A 19,195-nucleotide genomic window follows, 5' to 3' on the forward strand; every position below is an offset into this window, starting at 1 on the left:
ATGTTCTGTGAAAATGAAATATACTGACGTCCTATATTATACTGGGACACATGATCTGTACCTATTTTCAGCCCATGGCTCTTCACACTCCATTGTTTAAAAATAGATCAGTTCTGAACTTTGGAGACAGGCTCAGAAGGGTATTAACCTCTTTCTCGACAGTTAAGTTTGCCATTTTGCTCTAATCGAATAAGTATAAATCTGATCATGTTAAAAATAGACCTTCTTACTTGGTACACGTTCCAACAGGCTCTCATAAACAGAGGGGTATAGTTCACAGAATTTTTCTAATTAATTTTTTAGTTTTAAATACACTGCCTACTTTTGCTAAAGCATTCATCAGTATCATGATCCTAACATTTTAATGCCAAATTTTGATGCTAAGACATTGTCTCCAGAAAGCTGCCTGTTAAAATGAAGGAAGAACTGATCAGCAGATTGTTTGAATACATTCCAGAAGAAATGAGACATATGATAAGTTTGGACTCGTTGTCTCTCCTGTGTTTGGCCTAACACCCTCTGAATGACCCACTCGTGGCACTTACATACAGTTATAATTGATTATTTAAATTTTTGTCTCTAAGCTACAAGAGCCATGAGAGCTGGGACTGTATCTTATTCTTCATTGAATCAGAGTAATAACAAAAGTTAAATTTTACTGAGCACTTACTGTGTGCCAGATGCATTTCTAATTTTTTATACTTTTTGCTCATTTAATCTTTATAACATCTCTACGAGGTAGTTATTGATCATCATCCACATTCAAAAATGAGGAAAGTGGAATACATACAAGTTACTAAATGGCCCAAGGTCATACATACAGTAAGTTGTGGAGCTGGATTTAAATGGGGCTGGTGGAACCAGGGCCATGCACTTACCCATGATCCTGCATAGCCCCTCCAAAGTAGCTTCTCATTCATTGTTTGTTGCACAACTGAAGGCATACATATGACTATTAATGGCACTGAGAGTGTCATAAAAGGGATTTAAACCGAATAGTTTAAAACAATAAAACTGGATCCTTCTGAGCAGCTGTGGGAGAACAGGAGCTTATTTTAAGTGAATGGAAGGAGAAGAAAGAAAATCTTTCTCTAGGCAGAGCCAGGTCAAATAACAACTGGAGGGCAGGGAGGTTTCTAGAGATTCAGCTGGGCTTTGCAGACTAGATACAGCCACAGAGGAACTAGAGATTGAAGATTATAGAAAATGAATACATACATCATAAAATAACAGCTTTAATTCACAATGCCAAGTTTCTGAGCATCATCTTAAGGATTTTCTCAGAATATTACAGGTGTTCTGGTCCAAGTATTTTAGTTCACAGTGAAATGAAGATAATTTTTTAAGATGACTTTACAATCACTTCTCAGAATGTTGGCAATTTTAGTGGAGCCAGTGTTTAGGTCATATGGCCTAACCTGAGGACGGACACGCAACTTCATCTGCCGCTCTGAATCTTCTCCATCCTGAGGTGGCTCACTACTTCAGTTTGGACAGGGAGACCAGCAACATTTCTTCCATGAGCCACCGACAATACTCTGGGAAGACTTAGTATAGAATATAAAAATAAGTATTTTTTTGTCTATTCCATTGATGTTACTGGGTTATAGACATTGGACAGAGTATCTATTTACCTTCTATAATGGTACTCTATTGAAATATCCCCTTCTCTGGGGTACCTGGGTGGTCCAGTCGGTTAAGTGTCTGCCTTCCGCTCAGGTCATGATCCCAGGGTCCTGGGATCGAGCCCCATGTAGGGTTCCCTGCTCATGGGGAGCCTGCTTCTCCCTCTCCTCCCCACTCATGCTTTATCTCATGATCTTTCTCTCTCTCTCTCTCAAGTAAATAAATAAAATCTTAAAAAAAAATCCCCTTCTCTCATCCTGACTGTACTAAATCACTAATGCAAATATCTAAAGAAAGTTAAAAAGAAAATAAAAACCAACCACAAGTAAAACAGAACATGCTGGCTTATAGTATATACATAAAAATCAAAATCACAGAGGAATCTAGAGATGCCAGCATCCTTTTGTTATACATGAGAAACCACATTTTCCATAGTATAATCGAAAGTGATACTAAGAATATTCTGTGGCCAGAGTACTTCATAGTTCTGGGCATCACTTTTTATCCACATGAACACCACTGTTTTGTTGATAAAATACTCTTTTTGAGCTCTAACAATCAATGATTCCTTGAGATGATTTGCAAAGTGTGACATCCAAACCTTCTTTGCATTTGTTTATCCAGTAAGTAATTATTAAATGTGTACTAAGGACTAAAGTTATGGTGGAAATCAAGAAAGACAAAGTCCTTGCCTTCTTGGATCCAAGATAACAGAGTGGTGTGTACACAACAAAAAGGCTTATGTGATGGAGAAGGACTTCAAGAGAACACATTTAATAAACTTCTCAGGAAGGCCTCTTTGAGGAGGTACCATTTTTATGAAACAAGAACAATAAGAATGAACCAGATATTTGTTAAAGGCATTTCAGCAATTTGTCTCCAACATATGAAAAGATAAATCACCTAATTTATGCCACAGAAATGGAAATAGAAGAGTGCACTCAATGAAGTAGTGTTTTTGTAGTATCCACTAACAGAATTAATTTGCATACATGCGGTATGAGATTTTTGTAAGAGCTTTAAAAAATCATTCAAGTGATATTCTTTCTGCCACTTTACATCTTTGAGAGTCTTCATATTTAAAAGTATTCAGACACATTGAAAAAAAAGCTGGGATATAAAATGGATAAAACATAATATGGGTTTAATTGATTATGAATATAGGATAATTTTCACATTCCTTAACATTGCATTTTATATTTTTAAGCAGTAGGTCTTTTGCATATGTTTTTGAGAGTCTGAAGGTTTGACTTACCTTTCACTTCTATACATTCCTGAGTATCTAGACTTGTGTTAGCAAGAATCACTGTTCTTTAGTATGCATTAGCATCTCAAATTAGGCTACATATTTTCATAAAAATAAGCCTTCTGCACAATGAGGTATTTTAAGTTAAAAGTCTTGTTGCAATATAAAATAGTGGTTGACTCAACATTGAACATATGATTAGCAATTATACCCTGCATGTGTATGTGTATACCATGCAAATCTTATATTTTTACCTTCTGTCACAAAATACATAACAAATAATCCAGCTTTCCTCTTCTGAGTATTCTACTTTCACTCATTTGACATATATGATATCAGTCATTCAATGTCTTCTATGTGCCAGGCACTTTCCAGATGCTAGGAGCACAACAGTGACCAAAATATGCCTTTGCCCAAGCTGATGCCTTAACGTCTAAGTTAAAAAGATTTCTTGTGATCTACCACTATGACTTTAATACAGTAAGTACATAATAGTCCAACTTAATAGGGAGCAAGATGTAATTTCTCATTGTTCTTATTGAACTTTTCTTCAGAAAATGTGTCTGGCTTTTTTAGGTTCAAGTTTTAGTTAAATAATGACTCCTGTTATCTCTCTGCTATATGTCTCCTTACTTTCTTATCTTACTCATCTTGTTTCCTTTCTAATAAAGTCTTAACTCAGTATAATATTAAATGTAGGCTTTTGCATGATTCTGATGCCAGATGAGCAAAAGCTGAAAAGCAGGGAACAAATGAAGAACATGATTTTTACCTTTTAAGGCGTTAAGTGTCTGAGCATTTAATGAATCCACTTATAAGATCTCTAATTTTATTACGTAGTCACAACTCTTAGTCTTTTTTTCATTCATAATTCTGCTAAAGGCTGTTCACTCAGTAAATACTTAGTGAGTTCCTACTATAACTGGTCAATAAAGATATAAAGATTAAGGCATCATCTCTAGCCTCAAGAAGCTCATAGTCTTAGAAGAGAGAAACAATAAACTGACAAGTGATAAATACAATGTGAGAGACAGAGTGGTCAGGGAAAATTTATGAGGAAGTTCATGTGTAGCAAGAGTGCTTACTGGGAAGTGGAATATAAGCTTAGTCGAAAGGAGTGAAGATAGAGTAGCATGAGGAAAAGCAATGAGGCAATCAACAGAACTTTTCCCCAGAAAATTACGAACAATTCCCTGTTGATGAAGTATTAATAGAAAAAAGTAAAGATTAAGGCAGAGCATGGAGTGTCTCATATGCATTGTCAAGAAAATTGGACTTTTTCCTGTAGGGGATGGGAAATCATGAGCAGGTTCTAGGAAGAAGAGAGGAGAATCGTCAAACTCGTGTTTTCTATCAATCTGTGTGATGGTATGCATTTGAGCTAACTGAGATCAAAGGCAGGGAGAACAGTTGTGAGAGCACTTCAGATGTTGAATTAAAAGATGCTGAGACCCTGAATTATGGTATTTGAAAATATGAGGAAAAACGTTGGTCATAATTTAGTGACTGAATAGTTGTAGGAAAGAAGGAAATTGGACATATGGTCTCATATGGCTGTGGATGGGTGTAGGGGGTAAAAATGAAAAGTGCATTTTTTCCAATGAAGATCAGAGTTAAGTTAATGTGTGGCAAGAGAAAGGGTAGTTAATAAAATACACACGATTAAGAAGATGTTCTTGTTATCCCGATTTTATACTACACTGTGCATTTTCAGCCCAGAGGAATGCTTCTCATTTAAGCATGCAACTTTAGGGCTTTTATACTCATTTTTATCCTGGCTTTCTCTATCCCCTCAATGACATTTTATGCTGGAATCCTAAAATTGCTGTGTTTCTTTTTTTTTTTTTTTAAGATTTTATTTATTTATTTGACAGAGACAGAGAGTGAGCACAAGCAGGGGGAGTGGCAGAGGGAGAGGGAGAAGCAGGCTTCCTAGCAGGGAGCCTGATGCAGGCTCAATCCCAGGGTCCTGGGATCATGACCCGAGCTGAAGGCAGACGCTTAACCAACTGAGCCACCCAGGTGCCCCTTTCCTGTTTCTTTGAAATATATCCTTAGTTTTATAGTGTCTTCCTGTCTTTTGATTTAGTCTTAATATCTGATACTGTCTCTTGGATTATATTTGTCTCCCTGCTATGGCCTCTCCTGTCCTGTCTTTGAACCACTCTGGGCCCTTGAGAACCCAGCCTGGTTCCAGTGTCCTGACCTTCTGCCTTTCAGTGAAGGGGATTTGGATTTTTTTATTTATTATTATAATTATAATTATTATTATTTTAAAAAAGGAGAAAGTAGGGGAGAGAGGGGTAGAGAGAGAGAGACTCTTAAGCAGGCTCCACACTCAGCACAGAGCCCAAATACTAAGTATTCGATCTCACAACCCTCAGGTCACGACCGAAGCCAAAGTCAAGAGTCCTATGCTTAGTGGACTGAGACACCCATGCGCCCTAGGGGATTTAGATTTAAAACAAATTCTGTAATCCAACAAAGAGATAAAGCAAAGCATATTGATAGATTAAAAAAAAAACACATTATTTTTAAAAATACAACAAAAAATGAAGTTTGAATTGTGGTTCCCAAAGCAAAATAAATAAATAAATGATATTCTTATTTGAGGTGTTTGTAAAGAAAATAAGCTAATCAACAGCAGATTTTTAGCTCCTTTATTGACAAACTCTTAACTGATAGTTTAAGGCTCAAAAAAATTACGAATAACTTTTAGGGGATGCAAAAGCTTAGGAATGGTTATAAATGGTAAAGACATTAGTTGCAATGAAAATATTTATTGAGCATTTAATATATGCTACATGTACTAGGAATTTCAAGAAAAATTTAAACTATAAATAAGCCTTTGCTTTTGAGGAACTTTCAAGGCAAAAGTGGAGAAAACAAATATGAAACACTAATGATAACAGAGACAGAATAGATAAGGAGCACACATGAGTTGCTGACTCAGTGCATTAGGGGTCAGAGAAAAGAGAAATGAAATCTACCCTGGAAAATAAAAAAAAATAGTTGTAAATAAAGAAATATTCGAACTAGATTTTGCTAACAGATGACAGACATTTCTGAAAAACATATGATGCAAGGTGAGAAATTATAATTGATTTTTGCAAAACAGCAAGTTGCACAGTTTGGCTCTAGGCCACTTTGGAACACGTAGAGCAGCCGGGAGAATAAAGCTGGAAATTTAGCTGAAATCAGAGCACAGAAGGGCTGGAATATGAGCCTAGGGAGGCTAAATTTGATTTAATTTTGTATGTAAAGAGTGAAAGTTTCTGAGCAGAGAAATGAGTAGCTCGTACATATGAAAAGAAAAAAAAAAAAAAAGATTAATCTGGCAATGATGTTTTAAATGGTAGTTAGAGAAAACAGCCCAGAGGCTGGAAGGCAAACTAAGGAGACAGTTCCGATTGCCCACATGAGAAGATTAAGGTCAGAGCAACGGTGGTGGGGAAGGAAACAAGGGCGCAGGTGTGGGATGGACTGCCACAGTGAACTGATGGCATTTGGTGATTGACTGGATGGGCAGAGCAGAAAAAGATTAAAAGAAAAAAGACTATAATTTTACATTCCAAATGATTTGAGAGAATGACTAAAACATTTACTGAGAGACTTCAAAGGAAAAATGGTTTAGTAATGGAAGATAATGACTATTACATAGCTTACTATATATGGAGTCGGGAAAATCATGTAGATTTTAAGAAAACAGTGTTATTGGCAGGGCGCCTGGGTGGCTCAGTCGTTAAGCGTCTGCCTTCGGCTCAGGTCATGATCCCAGGGTCCTGGGATCCAGCACCGCATCGGGCTCCCTGCTCGGCGGGAAGCCTGCTTCTCCCTCTCTCACTCCCCCTGCTTGTGTTCCCTCTCTCACTGTGTCTCTCTCTGTCAAATAAATAAAATCTTAAAAAAAAAAAAAAGAAAACAGTGTTATTGGCAAGAACTTAGAGCGCAATATTTACAGAATTAAGGTGCAAGAAGAAATAAATAAAAAAAAAGAACAAATCCAGAAATGCAAAATGAAAAGCCTAAGGCTTAGTAATGGCTCAGTGCTAAGGATGCCCAAAAAAGAGATTCAGGTTGTGTGTTTTGCTAACAGTTTAAAAGGACCACCAAGGGATCAAAGAAAAAGGCTTTTTGATGAGTAACAGATCATCGATAACTTTCAAGGAAACAACTACGGTAAAGAAGTGGAGATCAAACCACACATTGTAATGACTACACAGTAATCATTTGAGAAGGTTGGTAGTAAAAGAAAGAAGGGAAAGAAAAGCAGTGTGAGAAATATGAACAATTACGCCAATATTCTTTTGGTCTAGGAGTGACCAGAACATTCCCGGGGGCAGAGAGAAGCCTTCTAGGGAGGGATGGAAAGAAGCTCCAAGGCAAACAGGTGAGTACTGACGTTGAAGTGTTTTAATGAGGAGATAGGGCAAAATGAATTACTTGCAACAGGTCAGGTTAGTCTGTAATCAGGGTCTAAGGTCTAATAAATAGGTGAAATGAACATGGGAAGAGAGGAGAAATCAAAATGAAGATAAAGAAACGGTTCAGTAAACATGAGAGGATAGAGTGGAAGATAAAGACAATGAGGACACATGAAGGAACTCTTATAACCACGGATATCGAAGATAAAACCGTTCTGACAATCATGAGTATAAGAACAATTTTCCAGTACTTTTTTTTTTCAACAATTAGAAGTCTATATACGGGAGAACCTATGGGAGAATAAAGGTAAAAAAAGATGTGTTAACATTTAGTTCTGATTTTTCTTGAGTAGTATCATAACACGGACTTGGAGATTTGCCATGAAAAGAGAAAATCGACCATGACCATGTACCATGGAGGTTGAGGACTCTAAATCTTACCTCTCTCAGAGGATCGTTGAGTTCACTGAGAATGTTTTCCTCATCAAAGATTTTGCCTTGGTATCTGTGTTCATAGTAGTCGTGTATCTTCTGACGCATATCAGCTGGTAACTTATGGAATGACATGTATTGCTCCACTTGCTTATACTGCAAGGAAAGGAAAAAGGAAATTAGAAAACACTGTTAGGCTGTATGAGAAATCATCATGTTACCTTGTTGTGCTCAATTCAATAATATTTGAATAACAGTAACAAAAAGAAGAAATCCTTTGACGGGAAGGAGCTAATGGACAAGGAAGTAATGTACCTACTCTATGTCATGTAATCTGCAAGGGATTTATTTAGATAAACATTTCCTGTAGAGAACTGAGATGTGGAGGAGCATGAAAGGAGTTCAGAGTGAATTTAAGGTGTCACCCCAGAAAAGCTCAGTGACGAGACAAGAAAAAAATGTGATGTTATTTTTTTGGAATCTTTTTTTAGCTGTGTTCTAGAAGAAGTATCATGTTGTTGTTTTTTTTTAAAGATTTTATTTATTTATTTGAGACAGAGAGAATGAGAGAGACAGAGAGCACATGAGGGGGGAGGGTTAGAGGGAGGAGCAGACTCCCTGCAGAGCAGGGAGCCCGATGCGGGGACTCGATCCCGGGACTCCAGGATCATGACCTGAGCCGAAGGCAGTCGCTTAACCAACTGAGCCACCCAGGTGCCTCAAGAAGAAGTATCATGTTATGTTTGGCCCCTCATCCAGATATAGAATCTCCTAGGTTTGGGTAGACAAATGGTTTTATCTTAGACCTTTTAGCAAAAGATCAGACCTAATTAAAATTTGAATTTAGTGACAGAGAGCTTGGCAGCTGTTTCCAAGTCATAGATACTCAAGCAACACAGATGGCCTGAAAAGTGTGAGAATATGTCACCCTTCAATTTAGGACTTAAAGAGTATCAGGGTGAGACTAGATCCACATAATGTTATAGCCAAAAGTTAACTTAGATGTTTAAATTCATTTAACCAAGTAGTTCTTAAACTTAATTGTTGATAAAACTTGGGTTGAAGTTGACTTTGGGAATGCAGATTTTTCAGGCTTAACTCCAGAGATTGATTCCCTTGATGTATCTGTTTTTGTGAATTTACACATACACTCATACACACACACACATACGCAATTTGAAAATAAATCCCTGGTATTCAAAAAGGAACATAGATATTAGCTGGGAACTTATTAGAAGAGAATTTCAGGTTTTACTCCAGACCCATGAAATCAGAGTCTACATCTTAAAAAAAGATTCTCAGATGACCTATACACATTTAAGTTTGAGAAACATTCCCTTGATGTTGCAAATGCAGGTAGTCATGAGACCATACTTTGAAACAATTAATTAGAGCCTCCCAAATGAGTTTCATTACATAGATGATAAAATTGAATACAAATAAAAAAGTAGGTAATAAAACTGGATAAACATACTGGAATAAGATTCTTCCCTTAAAAAAACACATTTGCTGTGTTTTGGAGAACACATGGATATTTTTTTTTTCCTCACATCTTTTCCTGATCACTTAGAGGTCTCCCAACTCCTTGTCCACAATTAGTGTATTTGTAATTGGTACTTGATAACACATACATCTAATCAGAAACAGCAACCTATTATATTTCTTCAACTTTTTGGACATACTTTCCTTTCACATAACATTCCTATTTTTAAGACATTCCCTTTTGGAGATTAGTATTCTTAAAGGAAATACAACTTTGTCATGAGACTTCTTTATTTGGTCACCAGACTGTCCCCCAAGTATTTAAAGCTTGCAGGCCTATATATATCTCTCTCTGAAGCAACTTGATTATGATTTAAGCATTTTATATTTAGACACCAATGCTTCCACTGTCACTTGTGTAAGTGGTTTCTAGCATGTACTTGAGAAGGATTGGTTAATTTTTCCTGAAGAGCTCAGAATCTGTATGCCTACCTAATCTTGGTAACCCACTTCTAGAGACCTGGAATTCAGTCTGCTTGACCCTCATGCAGCTGGTCCATAAGAAAGAAGTTTCAGTGACCTCTATAAGACTGCTGTGTAGGATAAAGTTGATTTGCAGCTGGACTGAAAAAGCTCTATCTTTATTTCTAGAGACATCAATGCATCTGATTTTTTTCTTTTAGCCAAAAAGAGGGCAGTGGGATATTTGATGTACTGTTTAGGGTCCAAGGCTCCACTGGAAACCCCAAGTTTAACTTTTGCACTAATGCTTTGCAGCTAGTCTATCTGGTTTGATTATTCTGGCTTGACTTTTTTTTTTAATTTTTTTTTTTAAAGATTTTATTTATTTGCGAGAGAGAGAATGAGAGACAGAGAGCATGAGAGGGAGGAGGGTCAGAAGGAGAAGCAGACTCCCCGCTGAGCAGGGAGCCTGATGTGGGACTCGATCCCGGGACTCCAGGATCATGACCTGAGCCGAAGGCAGTCGCTTAACCAACTGAGCCACCCAGGCACCCCTGGCTTGACTATTTAAAGAGCTACTGAGAGCTTTGTTGCTGAGCTCCCCGCCAAACCAAGGCTCCTTGCACAAATTTTGGTGGATCAAGCCAGAAACTCAGCATGTTCCACATGCCTGAAGATTGAGTCCATGGGGAGCTCATGCTGGGGAAAGGTTCTTGGGCCTTTGATGCCATGTGCATTCTCTTTCTCCAAAGCCCTGTAATCCTTTGCCTTTAAACAAATGCCTCATACGAGTAAAGTCTGGTGAATCTTGTTAAATATTCAAACTTGGGAAAACAACAAAACAGCTTAAGAGCACAGGACTACCACAGTTTTGACACTGCATTGATGAAAGTCCTTTCAGTTCTGGACAAATAAAGGATTCAACTTTCTTCAGGACCAGTAGGGGTCAAGTAATCTCTGTTTACTTTTCTCAAAAAAACTGCTTGCCCAAATACTGCTTGGATTGGTGAGAATCTTTAACCTTAGCCAGGATACTAAGTTCTAGATTTCTCTGTTCTTTGCATGCATTTCAGTGGGCATGGGAGGCGCAGCCTTAGAAGTTAGTAGTATTTCAATTCATTTTTACAAAATTTGTGCCTATGTGCAAGGGCCTACTCATCTAGAGAAACAAATAATCTGCTCAATGTCTATCTTGAATTAGAAAACTAATCCTTGATCAGCTAAATACAAATGTTACACATAAAGTTATTTTATTTTTATGGAAAGTTAGGATTGGTGGAATGTAGTTATTTTTCCTCATATGAATCATTTAATCCCTTTATACTTGAGTTTACTAATCTACAATAAGAGAGTGTTTCACCAAATGATCTTCTTTGTTCTTTCAGACTAAAGTTCTATGAATATTTCTTGTCATTTAATCATACTGAGTTCAATTTGATTTTTGAACCCATATTACATATTTTAAACATTAATCCATTTATAGTAATTATCGATCTACCAAATATTAACTGATTGCTGCGTGCCAATGGTTCTCAAACTGCAGTTAAGGTGAAGATAAATTACCAGTATCGCAGGGAAGCCTGTTAGAAATGCACATTTGAAGTTTTCACCCCAGACCCACAGAACCAGAAATTCTAGCAGTCTGTGTTTTAAAAGGCCTTCCCTACATTAAAACATCAGAACTACTTCTATTTGCCAAGAACTGTGTTATCTTAGGGCATAAGGAAGCACTTTTGAGTGAGAGTAGGGGACAGAAAGGAAATTCAGTTTTGGTAAGTTAAGTTTAAGATGCCTATGGCCCATCCTAATGCTTATATGTAGGTCAGGCACTTAGAAGAAAAAATATACACATAGTCAATGACTAAGAGATCACTGAGGGATAATGTGTCAAATAAAGAGATTTAAAAAAAAAAGTGGAACCTACATTTTAAAAGCAGTTGGAAATTGATCAAGTTAAGGGAACTGAGATTAGCCAGCCAGATGTGACAGAACCAAAAAACCTCGACTCAGAGCAAAGAAGGATAAAGTTTCAAGGGGCCGGAGGTACTCAAAAGAAGTACATTCTAAGAAAAGAGGTATTGCACCATAATCAGTGAATTTGGAAATTAGGTAATGATCTTTGTAGAACACAACACTTACCGAAAACAGGAGCTACTTCTTTTTGTCTGTTTCCCTATACCTAACAAGACTTGAGAAAAAATGAATGAAAATAGACCTACCTGTGATGTGAAGAATAAAATAATAATTACTCTTTGAAAAACAACCTAGTGGTCGGTGGATAATGGAATAAACTAAGTGTTGGAAGCTAAATTTAAAAAAACGATAATATGGAAAAGTTTCTGTTAGTTGTTATACTATATGTGAAAGATGACTTGACACATTTAATAGTCACTGAAGAGACTTTTGAAAAACAAAGATGCAAATACAAGTATTTCTTGAATATATAAAATCAAAAGTTCATCCCATCAGATCTAAAGAGACTATTGGGGCACCTAGGTGGCACAGTTGGTTAAGCATCTGATTCTTCAGCTCAGGTCATGATCTCAGGGTCTCCAGCTCTGCACCCAGTACACTCTGCTTAGGACTCTCTCCCTCTCTCTCTCTCTGTGCCTCCCCCCTCTAAAATAAATAAAAACATCTTTAAAAATATTAGAAGAGACTATAACATCATTATCATTTAAAATTCTAATGTACTTTTATTTTCAAAATTTTCTGTGCAATTAAAATGACACATAAAAATATTGCATGAACATACTAAAAATGAGATCTAATATATATAATGAAGACAACATTCCATTATTAAACTCACTCCTCCCATGTTACCACTTTCAAAAGGTGTTTTGTCTATATTGCTAAGTAATATGCTTCTGTTTCTAATTCTTATGTGGATCAATTATAGGCAACATTTATTGACTTTTTGCCATGGAAAGGTGGTGTAGCCACTAACAGCCCCCCGTATCTTCTCACCTTCTCTCTCATTCTGCAATTGTGTCACTAGTGTTAATTCTTCCCTCGGTCTCTTTTGTAACTTTACATAACATAATTATATCTTTATTTCTTGTTCAGAGAACTCTAGACAAGTTTACCAAATGAAATGTAACAAACTCATTCTTTCATTTCTATTTTTTAACTTTTGTCATCTCTACTTTTATAATATAAAGGTGGATTGTAATTTTGTACCTGAAATTGAACCTACCAAAGTGGTTATACAGTGTTTGCATTACTCTGTTTACCACAATGCCAAGTGCAGCATTTGATGACATTTCTTTTGGTTTTGTGGATTTTTAATGACTTTTATTTTTTGCACAAGAAATTTTTTTCCAGCATCCCTATCCTAGCTGATATCCAGTAGGATTTCCCTTTATAACATCTCTGGTTGGGTTCCCTATTCCCAGAGCCTATGTTTCTCTTTTGTTTATTTATTCATGTTGCTGGAGTCAATCCCCAAGGAAATCACTACGAAATACTAAATGGGATATAGGTTTTTTGAATTTTTTCTTGTCTGAAAATATCTCTTAAACTCTAACTCAATTGTTAAACTAACTACATATAGAATTCTAGGTTTGAACTATTCTAGTTGGATGTTGGACTTTTGCATTTGATCCTCTATACTGGATATGATCCATGTTTCTTATTATGTATTTCATATATTCCTTGTCTGCATTTCTCCCTACCTTTCCCTATATTCTCTACATTTTCCCTACATTCCCTTATGTTTTTCCTACATTCTTGAATAATCCCTGAAATTCTTAGAGACAATTTAATTCCAAATATCTTCTTTTTTAGATCTTTTATTTCCATAATTTTGTGTTCAGTTTAGAAATATACTACTAACATATGACTTAAACAAACAATTTTAAGGCATACTTTCATTCCTGAAATGTTTAGGATGTCTAGAGGTAAATTTAAGTGTCTACTGTATTTAGCTTCAGTAAAGGCTTTGGTGCCTTTGCTTTAAGTGGTTTCATTGGACTATGTATAAACATCAGGAATGGGGGTAATTCCAAACAGATTGCAATAACTTGAGAGTGAATGGAAGTAAGAAATGGAAATGAAAACAGCAAGTATAACTATGTCTCTGACCTGTTCTGATTAAGAGGGGAGAGCTAGAATCATAGCATGGTAAATGTAAGCAATTCTAATAAATCTAAAATAGAAGCTTTAATGACATTTATATTGTTTTTATATCTATGAATGATACCTTATCTGAAAACTGAATCACCCTATTTTATATCCCCTACAACTTCATCCCCAATTCTCAAGACCACCAAATCATATAAATTCTACTGCCAGAAGTTTCAATAATTTTCCATTTCCCTGTATCACCATTACTATCATTCTAGTCAAAGTAACTTAACCTCTCCTCTAAACTCATTCCCAACTTTCTAACTATATTCTCTGTATCTATTTGTGCATGCCTGACTGCAACTCTTATTCTTTTCCATAATCCAGACAGAAATCTTTTTAAAATGCTAACCTTATTGTCACTCCTTTCCCTTAAGCCTTTTAATGGCTTCCCATTGCTTTCAGGATCAAGGTCTGACTTCCTGGGCCTATTTGGCCTATTCCTGCTCTATCATATACATTTTCCCTTTGCTCACTATGCCCTGGTATATTACATTTCTTTAATATTCTTAAACTTACCCTAGTCTCTGGATGCTCACGCACTTTCTTCTATCTGGAATGCTGTCCCACCACATAATTTCCTGGCCAATTCCTATTCATTCTTTAACTTTCTTCCTCAAATCTCACTACGTCAAGGAAATATTCTCTGACTCCTTGGTCACCTAAAGTCCTCTTGGTATACACTGAGAAAAAATGCTGAGTTTATGCCTTAGCTATTCTAAGAGCACCTGCAGTTACTTGTTAAGTGTCCGTCCTTGCCCGTCTTGTTCACCACCGAACCGCTGAAATGTTTGCACGCGAGTAGTCACTGATTGAAAATCTGGTTTGTTACATACTTTCTGAAAATTCTTTGGGTAAAGGAGACCAAGAATATGATCTCTGACTCTTTTGTGTTATAATAATGGTATCAATGGAGGAGGCCAGATAGGGAGAGTCTCCCACATGGATTGAAATTTTGGATTCGTATTTTATTATTACAAGTTGTTATTGTTTATTATTCAGAGAACATTTATTAAATATGAGATTTTGCTTCTAGCCTATTGAAGTTAACCTGGATGAATCTGTTCTTTAAAGAATTGCAGTTTCTGTCTGAATCTGTGATATCAGGTTTTAAGTTAAACACAGCTATAAGGAGGAGTAAATTACTGATTAGAAAAGAGAAGCTGCCTTCTTATAATTCCAAAAATGTTTATAACAATTAGGAACACAGCAGAAATTAATAAAAACACGTGCAAAGTATATGTATTCTATTTGAAAATAAGAAGAGTTTTCTTCATCACCAAGACAGTCCTGTGTACATCTGAAAAAGTAGATAATTTTCAGTTCTCCAAGCATGATTTTACATACTGAATGCTCCTGGAAGATAGGAATCAGAAGGTATACTTTTCATTTTATTATAAAAGCAAATTCCATAAAAATGGAGTATCATGGCTATTCATAATTACTCATTAAATCAAATGTACCTCTCATTTTATGATTCTAACACCAGTCTTCAAATCTATGAAACACTCCATATAAGTAGTCAACTTTTTCTTGAAGTCTTTCTCTTAAGAAGCATTGAATGATTGTATAATGATGTTTTATAGTATCTCAGGACACTTTTTACAATGTAGCACATACCCAGGGCAGATTCTTAGCCTGTGGGATGTCTATGTGTAATTTAAGACTGTAATGATAGGGAGGAGCTAAGATGGTGGAGTAATACAAGGACTTTAGGCTTGCCTTGTCCCTTGAACACAACTAGATAATATCAAATCATTCTGAACACTCAAGAAATTGATTTGAGGACTGAAAACAAATTGCACAACGAGAGGGAGAGAAGAGGCTGCGTCATGGAAGGTAGGAGGTGCGGAGACATGGTTTGGGGGAGAAACGGATCACAGGTATTGTGGAGGGGAAGGAACCCTGGTTACAGAGAAGGGAGAGAGAAAGAGGAGTGCACAAGGAAAACACTTCCCCAAAGCCACTGACTGGGAAAACAAGAAGGGCTAATTTTCGAGAGTTTTTACAACCAGTGGAACTCAAAAACTGGAGTTTTAGAGGTCCCATATATGGCAGGTGTAGAGTCTGGTGGGTGCTGCAGTGCTCCTATGGAGAAGGAGCGCAGATAGTCTGGGAGGGGGACAAACTGTGTGATCTTAGGATCCCCTGGGATGCAATGAGAGAGATGGGTCACCCTTTTTGGAGCGCATCTGAGAGACGTGGCATTGCCTCTCTGGGGACAAAAAAGCTGGTGGGCGCCATTTCCCTTGCCCTCCCCTCAGCATAAATTAACTTCAATAAGCAGCACAGTGCCAATACTGGCAGCCTAAACCACTAACACCAAGTCCCTTTCCCCCTGTCCTCTGCAGGAGCTGTTTTTTGGGGGCAAGTGTGCCTGAGAACCAATGCAGTGAGCCCTGCCCCCAAAAGAGCACAAACCCACGTCAGGCATCACATCCACTGACCATAAAGTTCCACAAATCTTCAGCTGTAGTGGAAATAACATCAGGTGTAGACCAGAGCACTCCTAGTTAAAACTTGCTACACTTTGGCCAAGGTCCAAGCACTCCCCATTGCAGGCAAAGAGAAACTCTACAGAGGACTGCTTGAGGGAAAGAGCAGATGAAACACAGTGGCAGAGTGCATACAGCATACACCAGAGACACTTCTGAAGTGCCAGGCCCTGAACAGTATATGACTGCTATTTTATAAAGCCATTACTCTCAGGAGCAGAAAACATAACAGTTTTTCCTAACACAGAGAAAAAGACAGAGACCTAGACAAAATGCCAAGATGGAGAAATTCATCCCAAAAGAAAGAACATGAAAGGGTCATGACCAGGGATCAAATTGAAACTGATATAAGTAATATGCCTGATCCAAAATTTAAACCAACAATCATAAGGATACAGAGTGGTCTTGAGAAAAGCATAGAAGACACCAAGGGGTTCCTCATCACAGAGATAAAAAATCCTAAAAACTAGACAGGCCAAAATGAAAAATGCAATAACCATTATTCAAAACCAACAGAATGTAATGATCACAAGGATGGAAGAAGCAGAGGAATGAGTCAGTTATACAGAAGTAAAAATTATGGAAAATAATGAAGCTGAAAAGAAGGAAAGAAAAATATTAGATCATGAATGTAGACATAGAGAACTCAGTGACTCCATAGAACATAATAACATTCGTATCATAGGAGTACCAGAAGAAGAAGGAAATGGGGGCAGAAAATTTATTTGAGGAAATTATAGCTGAAAACGTCCATAATCTGGGGAAAGAAACAGACATCCAAATCCAGGAGGCACAGAGAACTCCCAACAAAATCAATAAAAGCAGGTGAACACCAAGACATATCTTAGGTAGGTTTGTAAAATATAGAGATAAAGAAAAAATTCTAAAAGCAGCAAGACAAAAGAAGTCCCTCAATTACAAGGGAAGACAGATAAAGTTAGCAGCAGATCTCTGCACAGAAACTTGGCAGACAGGAAGACAGTGGCATGATATATACAATGTGCTGAATGGGAAAAATATTCAGGCAAGAATACTCTATTCAGCAGGCTATCATTCAGAATAGGAGGAGAGATAAAGCATTTCCCAGACAAACAAAAACTAAAGGGGTTGGTGACCTCCAAGGACTCTTTGAGTAAGAAAGTAAGATCAAAAGTGACAAAGACTAGAAAGGAACAAAGAACATCACCAGAAACAATTACAAAACAAGTAGTAAATGGCACTAAATTCAAATCTATCAATAATTACTCTTGAATGTAAATGGACAAGATGCTCCAATCAAAAGACATAAGGTGTCAGAACAGATAAAAAACAACAGCACCCATCGATATGCTGCCTATAAAAGACTCATTTTAGACCTAAAGACACCAGCAGATAGAAAGTGAGGGTATGGGGGCGCCTGGGTGGCTCAGTCGTTAAGCGTCTGCCTTCGGCTCAGGTCGTGATCCCAGGGTCCTGGGATCAAGCCCCGCATCGGGCTCCCTGCTCGGCGGGAAGCCTGCTTCTCCCTCTCCCACTCCCCCTGCTTGTGTTCCCTCTCTCGCTGTGTCTCTCTCTGTCAAATAAATAAAATCTTTAAAAAAAAAGAAAAGAAAAAAGAAAGTGAGGGTATGGAGAACCACTTCCACTTATTGTGCAAATGGAAGTCAAAAGAAAGCCAGAGTAGCAATACCTTTATAAGACAAACTAGATTTTAAACCAAAGACTGTAACAAGAGATGGAGAAAGGCACTATATCATAATAAAGGGGTCTGTCTGACAAGAAGATCTAACAATTGTAAATATTTATGCCCCCAACTTGGGAACACCCAAATATATAAAACAATTAATAAGAAACATAGAGGAAAACATTGATACAATAATACAATAATAGTAGGGGACTTTAACACCCCACTTACAGCAATGGACAGATCATCTAAGCACAAAATGAACAAGGAAATAATGGCTTTGAATGGCACACTGGACCAGATGGACTTAACAGATATATTCAGAACATTCCATCCTAAAACAGCAGAATACACATTCTTTTCAAGTGCATATGGGACATTCTCCAGAATAGATCACATACTAGGTCACAAATCAGCCCTCAGCAAGTACAAAAAGATTGAGATCATAGCACACATATTTTCTGACCACAACGCTATGAAACTTGAAGTCAAGTACAAGAAAAAATTTGGAAAGACCACAAAAACATGGAATTTAAAGAACATCCTACTAAAGAATGAATGGGTCAACCAGAAAATTAAAGAAGAAATAAAAAAATACATGGAAGCAAATGAAAATGAAAACATGACAATCAAAATCTTTAGGATGCAGCAGAGGCGGTCATAGTGGGCAGTATATAGCAATACAGGCCTTCCTCCAGAAGCAAGAAAAATCTCAAATCTAACAGTACATTAAAAGAATCATTCACCATAATCAAGTAGGATTTATTCCTGAGTTGCAAGGGGGGTTCAATATTCACAAATCAATCAATGTGATACACATTAATAAAAGAAAGGATAAGAATGATATGGATGCAGAAAAAGCATTTGACAAAGTACAGCATCTATTCTTGATAAAAACCCTCAACAAAGTAGGGATAGAGGGACATACCTCAACATCATAAAGGCTATATATGTATATGTAGGAAAGACCCACAGCTAATATCATCCTCAATGGGGAAAAACTGAGAACTTTTCCTCTACTGTCGGGAACATGATAGGAGGTCCACTCCCATCATAGTTACTTAACATAGTACTAGAAGTCCTAGCCTTAGTAATCAGGCAACAAAAAGGAATAAAAGGCATCCAAGTCAGCAAGGAAGTCAAACTTTCACTATTCACAGACAACATGATCATCTATGTAGAAAGCCCATCAAAAAATTGATATAACTGATACACAAATTCAGCAGCCGCAATACAAAAT

At 37.0% G+C, this 19,195-nt stretch overlaps 1 protein-coding gene across 1 annotated transcript in view; it reads right to left on the reverse strand.

The window, feature by feature from the left end:
• The window catches only part of LOC118006515 (potassium/sodium hyperpolarization-activated cyclic nucleotide-gated channel 1), a 359,934-nt gene that overhangs the window by 58,893 nt on the left and 281,846 nt on the right, over positions 1-19,195 (reverse strand). The window contains exon 5 of the mRNA XM_034999197.1: positions 7,738-7,884. Coding sequence (XP_034855088.1) covers positions 7,738-7,884 — 147 coding nt within the window. The remainder of the gene's footprint in view (positions 1-7,737; positions 7,885-19,195) is intronic.

This window comes from Mirounga leonina, unplaced genomic scaffold (genome assembly GCF_011800145.1).
Source record: "Mirounga leonina isolate KUSES-001 unplaced genomic scaffold, KU_Mleo_1.0 Mir_97, whole genome shotgun sequence".
Lineage (NCBI taxonomy): Eukaryota > Metazoa > Chordata > Mammalia > Carnivora > Phocidae > Mirounga > Mirounga leonina.